The 18,088-nt window shown below is 40.6% G+C and overlaps 1 protein-coding gene across 2 annotated transcripts in view; it reads left to right on the top strand.

The window, feature by feature from the left end:
- Window positions 1-18,088, top strand: part of adka (adenosine kinase a) — a 154,358-nt gene that overhangs the window by 75,428 nt on the left and 60,842 nt on the right. For both annotated transcript variants that reach the window (XM_053502495.1, XM_053502497.1), the window contains exons 5-6: window positions 1,723-1,895; window positions 8,956-9,064. In XM_053502495.1, coding sequence (XP_053358470.1) covers window positions 1,723-1,895; window positions 8,956-9,064 — 282 coding nt within the window. The remainder of the gene's footprint in view (window positions 1-1,722; window positions 1,896-8,955; window positions 9,065-18,088) is intronic.

The following is an 18,088-nucleotide window of genomic DNA, read 5'->3' as shown; positions in this document are numbered from 1 at the left end:
CTGAGACTGAATCTTTATAACCAATCATAACGCAGAAGGCGGGATTTGTCAGAAAAAAGGTCAAGTCTAATCTAACCCCAAAGTTAGGGCAAGATCTCATCTTCTTTTATATTTCTTTCAACTACTTAGGGAATGTGAGCGAGTTTATTTTCTAATTAAAAGCTTTGAGCATGTAAACACATTATCGGATCAGCGTTCATGAATAAAGATAAGTTGGAATCTCTAATCAGTAAGAAATATGGTCAGTGTAAATGGAATTAATCTTGTCTTCATGCAGCAATTTTAAATACTCACCCAGAAGTCAAATTTTATAGAGTTGGGCTCTCACAGATCTTAAAACTGTGTATCCCTGCTTTAAAGCAATCTCAAGCAAACGCTGGTGTTCGTCCGGTTTCTATCATGCACACATGTAAGATTCCTCTTAAGAGCGAGGGACATGAGAATCACTGCAGGGGGGTTCCTTATGCATAGAGTCGAGTCGTGCCGTTGTTTTAGAAATTAAAAAATTGACCGCAGGCAGATGCACATATGCTGGCTTGTGCTCTCGCGGATGTTCCATCTTTGGTATTACGAATGCAGAAAACAAGCGTGGAAAACCAATGAGGCAAAGGTTCCACTCGTTGCCCGCAACATTATTTGTCACGTTTTATAACCTGCGAATCTGGCACTAGTTCTAATGCTTGTTTTGCTGTATTTATTTACGCACTGACTAAACTCTCTTGTGGTGATGAGAGGTGTGGGTTTCTCCCACAGAAGACTGTTATCTGGTGTGAATGATGAATTTCGAACGTATGCAGGTCAGCCTGCCAGCGGGAGTGTCTCGTTCACAAGGGGCCCCATCAACAACCATCGCAAGGTTGCAGTTAAACAAGCAAGCGTAGCATTGTGTACGGCAATAAATCATCCGCACGTAAAGCCCAGGGCAATAAAACCGTAGAAAGTCTTGGATACTATCTCTATAAAACTGGCAGTCGCAGTATGTGTCTGTTTAGGCCGTTCTACTTTAATATAGTTTTGCTCATGCGCGTGCTTCTGGCTCCTACACAGCTGTCAACTCCTTCATTTTCCTTTGTGTACCTCCTCTCTGTCAGTCATAATATCTTTCTCTGAAGCAGCCCTGTCTTTTTTTCTTCCTTGCTTTCTTTCTTTCTTCTTTTTTTTGAAAGCACATGCCCACTCGCACAGCCTTTCCTCGAAGAACACCTGTCATTTTAATAAACAAGCTTGTATCCAAAGATGGCAAGAGCCTTAAATACATTAGGTCTTTTGGGATAAAATCGAAATGACTAAGATAGCACTGACTCATTCAGTCCTGAGGAGCATTTTAAAGGATTTTTTTTTTCTCCAAAAAATAAATAAATAAAAAATGGCAGCACTGTCTTTTTCAGGCTTTTCTCCATCTCAGGCTGCTGTTATTTCCTGTTGGACTTGCTTATTCACCCCGTTGTACGTATAGTCCTTTAGTGATAATCTCTCTAGTGCAGTGCCATTGATTTTTCCAGGAATTGTTCCCCTGTGCATAGAAAACTTTCCAGATGAGTGAAGCGCTATTTCTAGCCCAAACATCGTTCCAGTCCTGCCTCATCAAAATCGCTATTTTCCAAATTCGAGAGTTTGGACATCTGGGTTTACATTACAGTGTGTCCATAACATTCATCTGTTCTCATCGCCCTGTTTTGTCTTTTATTTTTAACCTATTTATGTTTGCGTTTTCTTGTTCAGTGGATGATCCAGAAGCCCCACAAAGTGGCCACCTTCTTCGGCTGCATCGGCAAAGACGAATTCGGAAAGATTCTGAAGAAGAAGGCAGAGGAGTGCCATGTGGACGCCCATTACTACGAGCAGAGCGAGGAACCGACAGGGACCTGCGCCGCCTGCATCACTGGAGACAACAGGTCAGTTACCCTCTTTCCTCAGGAGAAAGCCTTTATCGCTTCCTCGGGATAACACACACGCATACACACACTCACACACATTCTCACATGCCTCACTGAACACTAGAACTCACTGTTCTCTCACTGGCTGTTCTACTCCTTTCCTGCAGAGCTCCTTATTTATTTATCTAGCAGGGTTAGATCAGCACCAAGCTATTTTGATTGACTGCTAGTCTTGGCACTGAAGGGTGCCAGATTCCATGACTGGCCTGATGCATGAGGCAGGCAGAGCACATTACGTGCCACCTAAGCATTTGATACTGGCAGGTTGTTTCCAACTTTTAAAGGCTATAAAATTGGATAAACATTTACAGCCGACTGTGGCATCTCCCTCAGGCTTCCATTCCCTGGAGAAGTGCAGATATGATCAAGTCGAGGATAAACACGCACTCGAGACTGATGCTGCTCTTAATTCTTTCCTTACTACGAGAGAACGGGAACCAAACAAAGCAGATAATAAATGTATACCTTTTTCGCAGACATCAGTGTTACTGACGTAAGATAAATATTACATGATCGCGCACTAGCTTGAGATGTTTTTTTCATCTGTTGCCAAAAGCTGTTTTTCTTCTCCAGGTGCATTAATGCAAAATCAAAAGGAAAGTTAAAGGATATGGAAAAAACATCAAATCAAATATGTCCTGAGAGGGGTAACAGACTACATGTAATTAATTTATGTCCAACAGTCAGGTTATCTCTCATACAAAGCCTCTGTGTTCTGCTGGTCATGTAGTGAAAGTTCTACAATTTCTGTTATGCACTGAGAAGTAAACAAATCAGATTTGTCCAAACCCTGTGAGTTATTGTTCTGTGAAGATGGGTTAAAGATAGCAGATGTTTTCAGAAATGCGTAATCAAGCTTAAAATCAGAACAAGTCGACGCTGCTATGCAAAACATAATAATATACAGCACTGGAAAAACATAAGAGACCACTGCGAAATGATCAGGTTTTGCATTCAATCTGTGTATGTTTAGGTAAAATGAACAGCTCTATTTTGTTCTGTAAACTACGGAATATATTTCTTTCAAATTCCAAATAAAAATGTAATTTTGAGCATTATCGTATATAAAGAAAATGAAAATAAGCTTTGTTTGATGGTGTCACCTTCCATCTTCCTCTTGATCACATTCCAGGGGATTTCAATGGGGTTCCGATCTATGGATTCCCATGGCCATAAAAGATCCGGATCTTCTGGTTTTCCTTGGAGGTCACGTCTGAATTGACTTGCTGTGTCTCATGGAGCATTGTCCTATTAGACAAACCAATCATCACGGTTTGGAAAACAAATCAAAGCAGCAGGAAGCCACATGCATGCTTTACAAATACAAATCTGCACGATTCTGCACCTCCAGATCATCACTGATCCTCCTTCACATTTCACAGATGGTACGAGACACTGTGACTTTTAGGCCTCTCCGGGTCTCCTTCTTACCGTAACATGACCAGATGTTGGTAGAAGTTGAAAATTGGACTCATCAGAGATGGTGACCTTAACTCCACTTCCTTACAGTCCAATGGCTCTCCTCTCCTTCCTTTTAAAGAACTGCTTTTTGTCCTGGCTTTGCATGACTTCAGCCCTGCCTCTAGGAGCCTGTTTGGAACTGCCCTCTCTGTGCACTTCCTCCCAGCTTCAGTTTGCCAGGTCACTTGATGTCATCCCATGCGTGTTGAGTGACATTTAAATGAGTTTTGCGGTCATCACTGTGGGTAGAGATTCGTTCTCACCCTTCGCCAGTCTGTAGCCCAGTGTCTGCTGCTTGACCTTGTTTTTGTGTACCGCCGTCTTTGAAATTTTAAGTACAGAAGCAACGCCGCTGTATCTCTGTACGAGTAAAGCCAGGATTGAAACCACCTTTCCTAGATTCTAAACTTTTTTTTCAACTCTTTTGGTATGGTCAGTGGTTATTTTAGAAATTCCAATTACCTTTGAGCTACTGTACTACTAGCACTGTTCTTGCCATCCAGCTGGTCACACTGCCAGAGGAGGAGGATGATCACAGCAGTGGTTTTTATACTTTTTTCTCATTAAATAAGATTAGATTCAGGTGATTACGTTATCAGTTCCTCTAGAAACAGACACTGGAATGGAATTTTTGCCATACATCAAGAGGTGTGTGTGTGTAAGTGTATGCCACCCCCCGTTTCTTCATACTTTGCTTCTGTAGAACCAGACTTTCTTGTATGTCTTAGTTTTTTGTTTTTTTTTCAATCCAGTCCCTCCACTTGACCAGTTTCAAATAAATATTTTTGTTTGTTAAGCCACACAGCGATCTATGAATCATTCAAGCATAAAACATCTAATGTGAGGCATAAAGCACTGAGAAACAGGTACAGGTAATAATGGCAGACCATCAGACTGGTGATTAGTATACTGATGATGCTGAATGCTACGTAGTTGTAACAGATGAGAGGGGAAATGAGGTTGCTGCTAAGGTTGTTACATAAACAATAAGTTTTTTTATTGTATCTTTAGGTACTTTGCACCCTTTCTGTGTATGTATATATACCTTATTGTGTTGTTGTTGTTTTTTTGTCAATAAAACCGATAAAGCAGTAATGCTCATTCTATCTGCGCCTGTTTAAAATAATATCATTTATATTTGAAAATTAAATATTTAAACCATTTTTAAAACACTTTTCCGGTCACGATCTTCAGAATCTGCAATGTTTGCAGTTTAATTGGCTATCCACGTACCTGTGTTTGCACACACACTTTCCCCAGTGTACCTTTTGCAGGTGAATTTACTTTTTTCTTCTTCTTCTTCTTCTTCTTTTTTTTGGAAAGAACTTTTTGGCATGCTGTCTTTAAAAGTTTAGAGTTTGTTTGTAGCAAGTAAACATGATCCTCTCACAAATATTCCTGCAGGTTCTGAGCAAAGTCTGAGCTCTAGAGTTCTTCTCAGGCTGAACTTATACTGTACCTTATACATGTATCTTTGCACCTGACTTTTACCTTTAGTCACTACTCCTATTATATTATGTTGTCGTATTGTTTTATTATTTTCTTTTAGCTAATTTCTAATGTGCCACTTTGAATTTCATTGTATAGTTGCTTGCACAATAAAAATAATGGCAATCTTCTAATACCATGTTTTAGTCTTATTGCTGTTTTTTATTTTAAATAAACATGTATATATGAGCCTAGATAAAAGCATAATTAAGTTCTGATATACCTTAAAGTACTCTTAATTTTTTTTTTTGCATTATATACAGACATCATCACCATAGTCACAAGACAACCAAAGACAAACTGAAACAGACGTAGGCTCTTAACCCGTACTTCCTGTGGTTAAAGTGTTTCAGAGACACATGCAACCCGGAAACGTAACTTATTTAAATATGTTATCGGACTTTCGGGTACAAGGCTCCGTTCTTACCTAATAAGTCAACTATAAGTTTTTTCCCTTTGTGTACGTGTGCGGCATTTACTATACACTGATGTTATTTTTTAACTGCACATTGTGTGCTGCCCTTGTAAAATATTCAAATATCTTTTATAGTCTTATTGCAATGTCATTCTCAGCTCTTTGCACTTTTTTAATAGTATTGTTCCGATTGTCTGTAACTTGTGGATCGGTCACCACTTCTTTCCGTGTAATTGAGTGTGATGCTGGACACATCGGAAAGTGTTGCACATGTGATTGAGACTAGCTGTGATAAGCGCCGCAGGACCGAGGCTCAGGCAGACGACAACGAACAGGAGGAGAAGGAGAGTCTTCTTTGTTTTCCAACCATCATGTGCGAATCAGCCAGAGGTGCTCTTAATGTGGGATAGTTTGAAGTGTGCAGACTTATAGAGCTGTCAGCTATAGCCTTATGAGACTACTCATTACCGCCTCACCTGTCAGAGCAGTCTGTTTCATTACAGGAGGCTGTAGAGGTCACCACACATGGACACGTATACACACACACACACACACACACACACACACGCACACACACACACACACGCAGCTTAAAGACTAAGACAGTTTAACTTTTATCAATACACAGTAGAGCACCTGCGTGTTGGAGAAGTACATTACGAAAACAGAAATGGCTGGAGGTTGAGTTGTAAGGGATCTGTTCTCGGTTCTTTGTGGCTTCACTGCAGGTTTTTATTCAAGTCAAGCAGAAACCACGCCCGATTCCTCCCCTTTAATCAGTCGATCTTGTGCCTCAATCGGCTGTTAGATGAACACTCTGAGTTTGAGATGATGCTATACACAGTTAGTTATGGACTCTTCAAGGGGTTCTTTATACTGTTTATTTAAAGTTCCTTTTATTGAAAATATGGTTTCAGCCCCGTAGCAAGTTCTGCTAGCAGTGTACACAGAGGCAACTAGGGTCGGGTCACAAACTTTTATATTTTCATGGTACCAACCAAATTGCTTCAATACCTTATAGTGTTAAAAAGTAGCAGATCATTTGGTACCAAATTTCTAGGATGTTAAGCACACAACATGCAGATTACCGCACTCTGAGACAGCGCTCACATTTCTGTTGCATTTAGAGGGGCTTGATTGGTGTGCGTTCCCATAATAGGTGTAAAATTGTCTATTTTATCATCCTTGGTGATTTTAACTCTACATAAACGACCTTCTGTCCAGACCAACACTCACGCACTCATCGACTATACCGCTTTATCCTGCTTACAGGGTCGCGGAGGGCCTGGAGCAAATCCCAGGAGACTTGGGGCATGAGGTGGGGTTCATTTTGAACAGGGTGCCAATCCATCACGGGGCACACACAAACACTCACTCGCTCATTTGCATATTATGGCCTATTTGGGAAGGCCAATTAGCCTAATGTCTTTGGACTGTGGGAGGGAACCGGAGTACCTGGAGGAAACCCAACAAGCAACTCAATGCAATCAAACCCGGATTCTGGAGATGGAAGACTATGCCACTGTGCCGCCAACAAGACATCTAGACCAACAAGACATCGACATGAATAAAACATCTGAATGGGTGTTTTATCTGCTTGTTTAACTGCAAGAAGCACAAACCACAACCATCTTCATCTCGTCATTTAATTTGAGGCAAATGACGTTATATATTTTTTTAAATCTCCATTAGATCTCCCTCTTCTGATATTAATAAAGATGGTGCTGTGATTTTAAAGGAGTTAGCATGTAGAAAACAAATGTTTGCCAACTTGGTCACGTGAACGTAGCCAGAGAGAGCTAGCCAAATCTAATTCATTGATATTAACAGACGGTTTTGTGCACGAACAAACTAAAACCATTTTTCGGTAATGATTTAATTTAAAGGAAAAGCAGCGAGAGTGAGCGTTGTTCCCAAGCAGGAGGGTGAACATGATCATCTTTGGTGCTGTGAATTTAGTTCAGAATAAAAGATTGTCAGCTATGAATATGAATTTTAATTAGTTTGAACTTTGAGCTTGCTTCTGTGAAGTGTGAACTTGGACAACAGTGTTAACAGACGGCTTGGAGTCGGGGTAAATTTTTATGGAGTAAAACAATTTGACGATTTATGAAAAAAGCGCGGCTGCTAAAACAAAATTAAATTGGTAGAAAACGTTAAACCACCCGGTTTTTAAATAGGTTTATATTTTTTTATGATATGAAAAGACTGAGAGTGTGTAAACACCCCAAAGAGTTAAAAAATAAAACATGTACAGTATAAAAAGGTACAGTATTGTATAATTGGTTCTTTTTGTTAAATTAGATCTTGGTAAAATTGGTATTGAAAAAATAGTATCTGGTAACTGGTATTGAAGTCGAGGTATCGGTACCGATATTAAAAATGTTTATACGATACCCAGCCCTAGAGGCAACCAGTGAAGCCTTAAAGTTTCTAGATTTCTTTCAGGATAGAAGGATTTTATTGGTGCCACATATTAACTCAATCCCCATCATATCTTTGATCATTCTGTGCAGGGATCATACTGGTAATAAAATAAAAAAAAATCTTAACTTTTATCTTCAGGAAAACAAAAACAAGCTTTAATGACTTGAATTCCCCAAAGGTCCCTGTCTAACAGCTGTACCTGTAGAGATGCTCCTCTTTAAAGTGCAGGACTCCTGTTCTATTGACTCTGGTTAGTGGATAGTGCTGGCACTTTTCTAGGTGTAATGAAACTTCAGAATCGTGGCTGGGCCCTGGGGACTGCTTCCTCCTGCTAACAAGTGAATAATGAGAGAGGTGGCTTTTCAAACTGGAATTAGTTGTTTTTGTTGATGCGAGGACCACCAGGAGGTTAATGGAGAAACAGTGGTCCCGATGGACCCGTACACTTTCTCTGCATTATTGATTTGTTTTTTTTTTTGTTTTCATTTATTTACGGGAAGGTTTTGTAAGGCATTTGCAGACGGGTGGAAAATGGTTGATATTTAATTCTGGCATGGTTGACACTGAGCAGCTGTTTTCCAAAGTAGTGTCTATATGTCAGCCCCGTTCAGCCTTTAGCTGTATAGAATGGTTATTCACTTAAGTGGGCAAACGTGACTATTAGTAAGAAATGAATCTTTTAGATGTGTTGCAGGTCTGCTAATGGAACAAAATGCAGTAGTAACTTAAAGGTGTGTGTGTCTGTGTGTCTGTGTGTGTTTATACTGTGTGTGTCTGTACAGAGCCAAAAAAATCTCTTCAGGAAAAGAAAAATAGTATGATGTATATTATAAGTATTTTCCCAGATATAGATAGATATACATAGATCTATCTATCCATCCATCCATCCATCCATCTATCCATCTATCTATCTATCCATCCATTTATCTATCTATCTATCTATCTATTTATCTATCTACAGTATCCATCTATCTATCTATCTATCTATCTACAGTATCTATCTATCTATCTATCTATCTATCTATCTATCTATCTACAGTATCCATCTATCTATCTATCTATCTATCTACAGTATCTATCTATCTATCTATCTATCTATCTATCTATCTACAGTATCCATCTATCTATCTATCTATCTATCTATCTATCTATCTATCTATCTATCTATCTATCTATCTATCATGCGTGCTTTATATGTATTTAAGTAATTTTTTCTACTTCTTCCAGGTCTCTTGTTGCTAATCTGGCAGCTGCCAATTGCTACAAGAAAGACAAACATCTGGACCTGGAGGAGAACTGGAAGCTGGTAGAAAAAGCCAAAGTCTACTACATTGCTGTAAGTTGTGTTTACATTTTTCTCTCACTGGACTGTAATGTGGATTCCTACACTTTTGAATTACTGACTGAATCACTGTACAGCACTAAACAATGAAGAGTCACTTAAAAATATTTCATTAACTAGTTCTGCTTGACGGTGACACACACGCAGATAGAGAAAGCAGCACTGAGATCGTGTCGAAGTCGAGTGATAATGGCCCGGACAATGGAGATGCTAAGTGTTATGCCAACGCTTCTGTGCCAAATAGCTTCCACTGATCTCACCTCGGCAAGCAGATACGCTTCTTCATTTCATGCCCTTAAAAGGGCACCCTGTGAATCCGTGTGATGCCGATAGGCCGCGCGCTGCCCTGAAGGGTGGGAGATATGAGATTCCAAAAGTGCAATTGGCTTGGCTGAGGAAATTTAGCTCTCTGACCCGTGAGAGTGATGGGGTTCGACTGAGGGGTCACCCAGGACTCAGTCTGTGTGAAGGCTGCTGACTAGGCTGAGCGTTTTCATTTACAGGCCATGCTCTCCTCATGCCCTTTAAGAGCAATGTGTGTGTGTGGTGTTGGAAGCAACTTATCAAGCAGCATCATCTCCACCAGGCAGCCATGCCGTATCGCTCCTGATTGAGGAGTTAACTGGCAGACGTGGAACAAACTGTTGCTTGTAATCATTCGTAATCAAGGTTGGTGTGAAGCGCACGACCTCATTACACTTCGACCCGTCAGTTAATGAGCCATTACAAACGTGATTGGGACGGCTCGGCATGCAGGTCAGTACTTGCTCTCGGCTTCATTCGCCAAGAGACTTCCATCTGCGCCCCGTTGGACATCCATTTGTGGATACCTTTTAATAAAGACATGTGATTAACCTCGACGCAGGAATCAGTCAATTTGGCAACCATTGTAATGTGACACTCTAATCATTTTCGACCCTGATTAACTGACTTTCATCACGGTGCTGCTTACCCGAATAGACCCGCAGGCTACAATGAATAAAGAGAAGCGAAGCTGCGTTAGTCTCTTTTGTGTTTCTGTGCCTTGGTCGGATGAAGTGGTGATGACCATGGGAAATTGTCCAGATGACACCGTCTGGGTTTGTCCCTTTTTGTCTCCTGTGTGGGTCCTGCGTTGTTGTACAAGGCAGAGGACAAAACATGTAAAGCCTGTACACATGAATGATAATCAATCAGAAAAATGTTGTGTATTAACAAAGTTGAAAGCCTGCAAACATTGACAGCCATTTATTGAAATGAGACCCTGTACAATTCCTAGAAAACCGTCTGCAGTTTGTCTGGGAACAGAAGCTTCCTACAGTATTGTAAAACTAGAGAAGGAAAGTCGACAGGAAGGAAGAATAGGAGAAAATATCGTTGCAATTTGAAAATAATTCTGCTGCTGGCTATAATTAAAGCATTTTTGCCAAAGGTGATGCAAGAATATGGCAGACAAATAAGAAATCTTTTTCACAAGTTATCACCGTCAGTGAATGAATACACTTTTGTATGAAGGACACAAAGTCGGGTGCAGTACAGTAGAGATAAGGAAGTGGAGTGGAATGATTCAGTCATGTGTTGTGATCCTTTCGTATCCCAATTTATGTATGTTTGCACTGGCTTCGGAATTATAATTTTTTTAAATCCTTTTAAAATTTGCATAGGATTCATTTGAGGTGGTGAAATGTTGCAGTTCCTCTATAATCCTACAGGTGGTGCACTCTAAACTATTCACACATTGGCAGACAGCGCCACATCCTGTGGGCGAATTATTTGCCAAGTTTATTTAGAAATCTGAAAAAATCTATTAAAAAAATAATAATAATATTGAAGTAAGAAAAGACAGGAGGCAGAGTTGGAGGTAGCAGAGCTGAAGATGTTGAGGTTCTCTTTGGGAGTGACAAGTGATGGATAAGATCAAGAATGAGTTCATCAGAGGGACAACCCACGTTAGATGTTTTGGAGATAAAGTCAGAGAGGCCAGATTGAGGTGGTTTGGACATGTTCAGAGGAGAGATGTTGAATATATCGGTAGAAGAATGCTAAGGTGTGAACTGCCAGGCAGGAGGTCTAGAAGAAGACCAAAGAGGAGATTTATGGATGCAGTGAGAGAGGACATGAAGTTAGTTGGTGTGAGAGAAGAGGATGCAGAGGATAGGGTTAGATGGAGGCAGAAGATTCGCTGTGGCGACCCTTGAAAGGGAACAGCCGAAAGACAAAGAAGAAGAAAAATATTAAAGTAAGATATTTTATAAAATCGCGTTACTGATAGAATCGCAATACAGTTCGAATCGGCGCCTGGGTATCGTGATAATATCGTATCAGCTGGTCCCTGGCGATTCCCGTCCCTAGTATGCGGATAGTGTCTGGGGTAACTAGTGTGAAAAGAATCTGCACAGTAGTGCTGTCTTGTGGGAAGTGAAACAGTCTTTCCTTTGACTTTAGTGTGAGAAACAGAAAGGGAAGGAGAGAGCGAACAGACACATTCCAATGTTTATTGAAAGCATTGTCCCCGTTTAGTCTGCCCTGGCTTTCCATTGGGCTTGTTAGACGGAGCTCGCGAGGGGGAGGGAGGGGGGGGGACTAGTGTGTGCTGCTCATGCCCAGCTCAGTTTGTCCACAGCTCAAATTTCAGCTGAGATCGGAGCACAGAGCGTCCCAGTGGGCCCGCTTGTTTTTCTTCCACAGGCCCAAACAAAGCTGTGATAGCAGCTTCTCCAGGTGCACTGCAGGTCTCTACTCTATAGGCATGTTTAATGTGTTTGGCTGAGCTGTAGGCTTTCTCTTCGTGTGTGTGCGCGTGTGTGTGTGTCTGTCTCTCTCTCTCTCTCTCTTCTCTCTCTTTTAGTCTCTCTCTTTGTCCCTTAATCAGAGACAAGGCTATGAATTGATTATCCAGTCAGTTTTTATTAATGAAGCACATCCTCTTCACTATACAGCCCAGTCACCTCCTCGTCTCTTCTCTCGTTACTCACAAGCCTTAACCACAGTAGTATCAGTCAGTATTCACCTCACAGTCACGCTCACCACATCTGATCTGCTGCCTGTGTTCTGCTTTAGCCCCTTTTCCATCTTCACCTCCATTTTGGGAAAATGGATTCCCGCGTGAGGTCTGGGGTCAGGCTTAAATCCCTGTCGGTTTAATGGAGAATGAAAGCAGAGCAGGCTGGACAAATAAACGGGGTCTGTCCTGTCAGAAGTCCTGAGTGTCTCTCTAAGAGGCTGCATGGGTTATTCTGAAGCAGGGTTATGTAAGTGATTTCCTCTTGCGTGTAGCTGTCCCAGAGCCTGGCACCAGCCTGTCTGTCGACACTCTCTCTCTCTCGCTCTCTCTCGCTCTCTCTCGCTAATGCCTAGCTGTTAGCTGTATTGACCTTCACTTGCACTCCGCATCATTCCGGCCTCATCTCATCTCTTAATGTGCGTCCGATAAAAACACTCCAGTGCTGACTTTTACCCAATAGTTAATTGATTTTTTTTTTTATATTAATCTAATAAGTTAAAGCTCTTCATTCTAGAACATTTTCGTTTTTTGATATGCTGATTAATTAGAAGCCCTCTGCTGAGTCGACTCTACTCTCATATTTTGATATAATAATGTACAAGTACAACTTTTCAGGCCGTGTGTGAGAACTTCAGCAGAGTTGTATCTCAGTCGAATAGCTCTGTGTGTGTGTGTGTGTGTGTGTGTGTGTGTGTGTGTGTGTGTGTGTGTGTGTGTGTGCGCGCGTTTTTGTTCATGTGAAGGTAGGACAAGTATTCTGGCGGTTGTAAGCAGTGACATCATTTCCCACATGGTGCTAATAATAACAGTAGCAATAACAGATGAGCTTCATGGTGTGATCTTTTTTTTTTTTTAACCTTTTACTGGCATTTTGTTTCATGTAAAAAGGCAAAGGAGTCAAAAGAGCTTAAAAAGATTGTATTTGATTAATCAGTGATCCGTGATGTCCATAACCTGCCTGTTTGGTATGGAAGGCCAAAGGGCACATCAACATCTGTATGTTAAAGAGGATCTATCATGATGGACATTTAGATGAGTCTCCAGTGTGTACACAAAAAAAGTTCATCCAAAAAAAAAAATACTTTTTTTTTATATCCCCCTTTCATTTTTGTATTGTCAGGGCTCCAAAGAAGCCAGTTGTTTTTTTCCTGCCATGTGACCTCCCCGTGTTCTCTGGCTCGGCGTTGTCCAGAAGTAGCTTGTTTACTAGCACTGAGCCAGACTGACAGTTAGTGTAATTAACAGGGGTGAAAGTAGTTTTAAATTCTTATCAGTACTATTTAACCAAAAGGCGAGGCAAATAAACCATGGAGATGGTGGACAGTCCTGGGGTTGAATCCCAAATTCTGTACGGTAAATTTAGGTTAGGTGAGGTTTAATGTCTATTTGTTTTATATTTTACTTAGGTAATATTGGTAATATTTTGGGGGGGCTGGAATGTATTATCTACATTTATATTATTTTCTACTGAAAAATGCGTTTTGAAATAATGTACTAAATTCCGCCTTAAGAACTCGCCTCCAGAACGGATTGAATTTGTATGCCGAGGTACCGCCATGGTGTACACGGTAGAACCAGTGTGCTATGCAGTGTGTAGAACCCCTTCTTCCACACACCAGGTAGTGCGCTCGTTCAAGGTTTAACGATTATTAGAATAAACATAGTTAAATGTCTCAGTGCTGTTATCGTTTATATCAGAACTCGTGGCAGCCTCTTGTCTAATAAAAATAGCTAGTTGTATAATATGCATTATCTGACGGATCAGCAGGTACATTACCAAACCCACTTTGTGTAAACTCACAAAGCAAAATAAAGCAAAATATAAAACCTATAAGCTGATTTGATTGAGCTTTTTAATATTATATTTATATTCTCATCTATATTCAGATAGGTTAACAAACTCGTATATAGTAAATTGTTTTCAGATATTAATCTCATCACAGTTTTCTGATTCAGCTAGTCAAATCTAATTAGCAAAATTGACTTAAAAAAAAAACTTGAAGTTTAGTGTCGGCTACTCTGTGGTAGGCAAAGGCAAGTCAAGCTAGGAACATAATGAACCGAAATCTCGCTACTCAGTGCCAGTCTCTCATTCCAGACTCATTTGCCTTTGACTTACTTTTGTTTTTTAACTCATTTTAAGCACATAGTTATTTATTTAAAGATTTTGAAAACCTGTTTGAATATTATTATTTTTATTATTATTATTATTATTATTATTATTATTGCCCCTTTCTCTACCCTGACAAGAAGATATCCAAATTTAGTATGAGCGCTTTGCTACAGTGCACGTCACCCAACAGTGGATAAGAGAAAGGACAAAAGTTATGGTCACACATTTATCATCACAGTGTGTGATGTGATAACAGAAATGCCCATGCAGCTGATAAAAACTCTCATCTTTGACTGATGCGTAGCCATATTCTCACCACAGTATGTTTAGTTTTAGATCTAGTCAGAAAAAGGACCAGTTTACAGCACAGAACTTTGGATTTGGCTCATCGGTCATGGTGAGTGTCTGTGCCGTTGAAGGTTGAACAGCACGACCTTTCGGGAAGCAGTATAAAAACTGAGTGCAGCTTTTCATGCCGAATGGAGAATGTTTTTTAATGAAAGATGGGCCGGAGCCAAACGAAGTCCCAGTCAATGAGAAAGTGAACCCGAGGTGACCGGCGGCCCTTACGGAGCCCTTACTTTATGGAGGATCGGCACTAGACTGTGTGCCACCTGCAGCACTTTGTAAAGCCAATCTGCTTCTAATTAATAACAGATCCAGTAAGTCAGTAAGTCAGGGTTGTAAACATATTTTTTTCATGTTTGTAATAAATATGAAGTCTGAAGTGAGGGACTGGTCAGCTCGGGTGTATCTGTGCGCTCCGAGATCCCCAGCACAGAACTAACAGAGATTTGTGCAGATTTCCTCATATCCTCTCCGGTCCTGTGGGATGGATTGCTGATGGCCTTCTATGTCCACTGACAGACAAAAGCTTTTGTCAGATTTACTGAGTCACAGCCTTAGAAAAACACATCTAAAGCTCAGAACTGTGCCATTTTTTCCCTCTCAAACGCCTCCCGGCAGCCACACAGATTAACTTGTTTAATGATAAACAAGGGCACTTTGTAATTGTGGAGTGGAGAGGCCATCTTTTTGAGCATCTTTTTTTTTTCCACAAAACACCTACTTGGGCAGTAATTGAATCCACTCGCATTACCACAATTAATATATAATTATCATTAATGGCTAATTATTGGCCAATAGATAATGATCTAAACTATTTCAGTTTTTAGGTCAGCATGATTGTTAGGTTTTATAATCGTGTATTTGCATACAAGTTTTTTGTTTTTGTTTTTAAAAAGAAATAAATTACTAAGCTACCGTTTCTTTTAATAATTATTCTCAAAAGCTTTTCAGGTATTCAGTTTTGCTGTGTAACGCTGATAGTTGGTATTGTAATCCCTTTGCTAAAATCAGCTATAGATGATACGGTTTCATACATTAGTCTTAAATAATACAAGGTTTATTTTCAATATTAATGCTATAATAAATTGTTTACATTTCAGTAAGCTAATATTTAAAGAACAACTTCACTTTGATCAGCTTGCATATTAAAGTGTATAATTTGCAGATTAGTCATTCAATATTTATTTTGCAATAAAATTCAACGTCTGTTTTTTTTTATCAGTCTGTTTTGACATGGTACATTAAATTGTTAATTGTTTCTTACAGTATATTACCTATAATTCAACTCAACCCTTGCTCACTATCTATCTCTAAAGCGTTATCTCTTCCACCAGCTCTCTCTCCACTAACTTTTCACGCCAAAACATCTGATCACTTATGATAGTCTCTGCATCTTATAACTGTGTTGTTCCTTTTCCATTTTTTCTTCCTAATGACATCTTGGCCAAGTCCCACCCGTATCTGTCAACAGTGGGAGGAAGAAGGCCATCATGTGCTTCCTTCAGTCATGTGAATCCCACCAGCAGCAACTTTTCACACTGCTACCCATGGAGCAGCATAACCCAGATAGAGATAAACACTGTCTGGCCCATTTTGTGTTTAAGACGTCACATCATCCTTCACTAGTAAGTGTCTAGTCAGGATTTCCTCCAGAGCTGGTACACTGCTCTTGGTGCTGATGAATCTCGGACTTCACTTATGATCTTCCATTTGTTTTGGTTTATAGCTTTTATTTTGCCATCGACAATGTTCTTGTGTCATCTTTGATGTGTTTAAGTCATGTTTTTTGTAGGTGGGTGTCCAGATTCTTCATTCAGCAGTTGGATGGTTTGCAGGTGGAGTTTAGGCTGCCCAAATTCGGCCTCCTCAGTTGGATCGCTGCCTCGATATTTGGTTGATTGTCCCATTTTTCTCGAATTATTTTGATATTGAGATAGTCACGAAGGGAAATATAATGCAGGGATTTTCATTTGGAAGCTCTTAAGCTTTTTTATATCTTAGTTTAGCTTATGTCTTAGGAGTAATGATATTGTCTGGAAGAGACAGATTTCAGTCTTGATGATGCTGGCCTTCCATGAAAGGAAAGGCACCATTTAAGGGAAGCAAATGCCACCACTCCTTGTCCAGTCCTGCTGTACTTTGGTACATCTTTTTCTGCTGCTCCATCTCCAAGAACCATGGACTGGTCATCTCCACCATGGAAGGTCCCAAGCCTGTCTGAGAATAGACGAGCGGGGTCGGTCTGCCGAAAGTGATCAGAACTGGGTAAAACAGGCAAGAAACCTTATGAAAACTGGACCGAACATATTCGCCCATGCTGCTGTATTTGGGGCAACCAGATTTTAGGAACCAGAAAAGTGGTGAGAAGTGGACTTTTTTGGCCAAAGAAGAATAAAAAATGAGATGTTTTTCACTCCAAAAACAGAAATTTAGTTAGCGGTGTGGAAGAAACCGACACAGATTTCCACGAACATGACTAATATAAACAATGACTGACTGGCATCCCAGCAACGGAAGATTTCTGATCCACACCCGGTGTTTAGCTTCACATCCACTGTGACCCTGAGCATGATAAAGCAATTACTGAATGTGACAGAGATTGAGTGTGTTTCAGGGCAGGGGTTAGTTTGAGTAAATGTACAGTAATGCTTATATTATAAAAGTGACAGTGCTATCATTATTGCAGGTATTAAATAATTCATCACCGTAGTTTGTGACAGTACATTGTCAGTGAAAATATAATAATCCTTATCTCACTGGCGTGATCTCCAGTGTTGCTGTGTCTAATTAGACCCTGGCTCTGCTTAGACATAATGCTACCAGCGCAGTGTCTTTCAGCCACATGAAATGATTGACCTTGATGCCTTTTCATTCGTAGTCTGTTAAGCAATTTTATTAGTTCGTCTGCGAGTCATATTGGCAGAGGAAAGTTTGTGTGCTAAAGCACTGATTAATGAAGCCTGGCGCGAGCTCACCGATTGCCCTGCTGCCGAAGGGGTGGGATTGGATGCAAAGTGAGTTAATGGAGACTCGCGCCGGGACAGGCATCACGGGGCACTGCCATCCAGCCGGAGAGAGAGAGAGAGAGAGCGCAGTCAGGGCAGCCATCTTTCACAGACGGAGGGCGGTAAGGAGAAAGAGAGAGGAAGAGAGGGGGGAGGAGAGGGAGAGGGGAGGGGGTGTTGTTGAACTTGTGCCAAATGTTTGGTGGCAGGCTGTTGCTAGGAAGTGAGGATCCTGAGGCAGAGTGGCGCGCACTGAGCTGTAATGAGGGACAGGAGTAAGGCTGCAGAAAGAAAATCACACTAATATATATTGGAGGAAATGATGTTGCAGTGTTCTGTTTGGGGGAAAAAATATGTATTTGTTAGCGGTGTACAGCTGAAGTGTTATGCAAAAAAAAAAAAATGGCATCATCTTTTCAGCATAACCCAGAAGTGGTGCAGAGCTTTTTTTTTGGCCTGGCCTCTAATTTGATTTGCCTTGGAACATGCGTCGCATATTATGCCAGGGCATTAACCTTACTGTGCCAGTTGTCGGGTTCTGCTACTAAATGCAGAGTCTCGAAAGCCAT

Source organism: Clarias gariepinus, chromosome 8 (genome assembly GCF_024256425.1).
Source record: "Clarias gariepinus isolate MV-2021 ecotype Netherlands chromosome 8, CGAR_prim_01v2, whole genome shotgun sequence".
Taxonomy (NCBI): Eukaryota; Metazoa; Chordata; class Actinopteri; order Siluriformes; family Clariidae; genus Clarias; species Clarias gariepinus.
The sequence above is the reverse complement of the archived record's forward strand: the minus strand, read 5'-3'. Positions and strand labels throughout refer to the sequence as shown.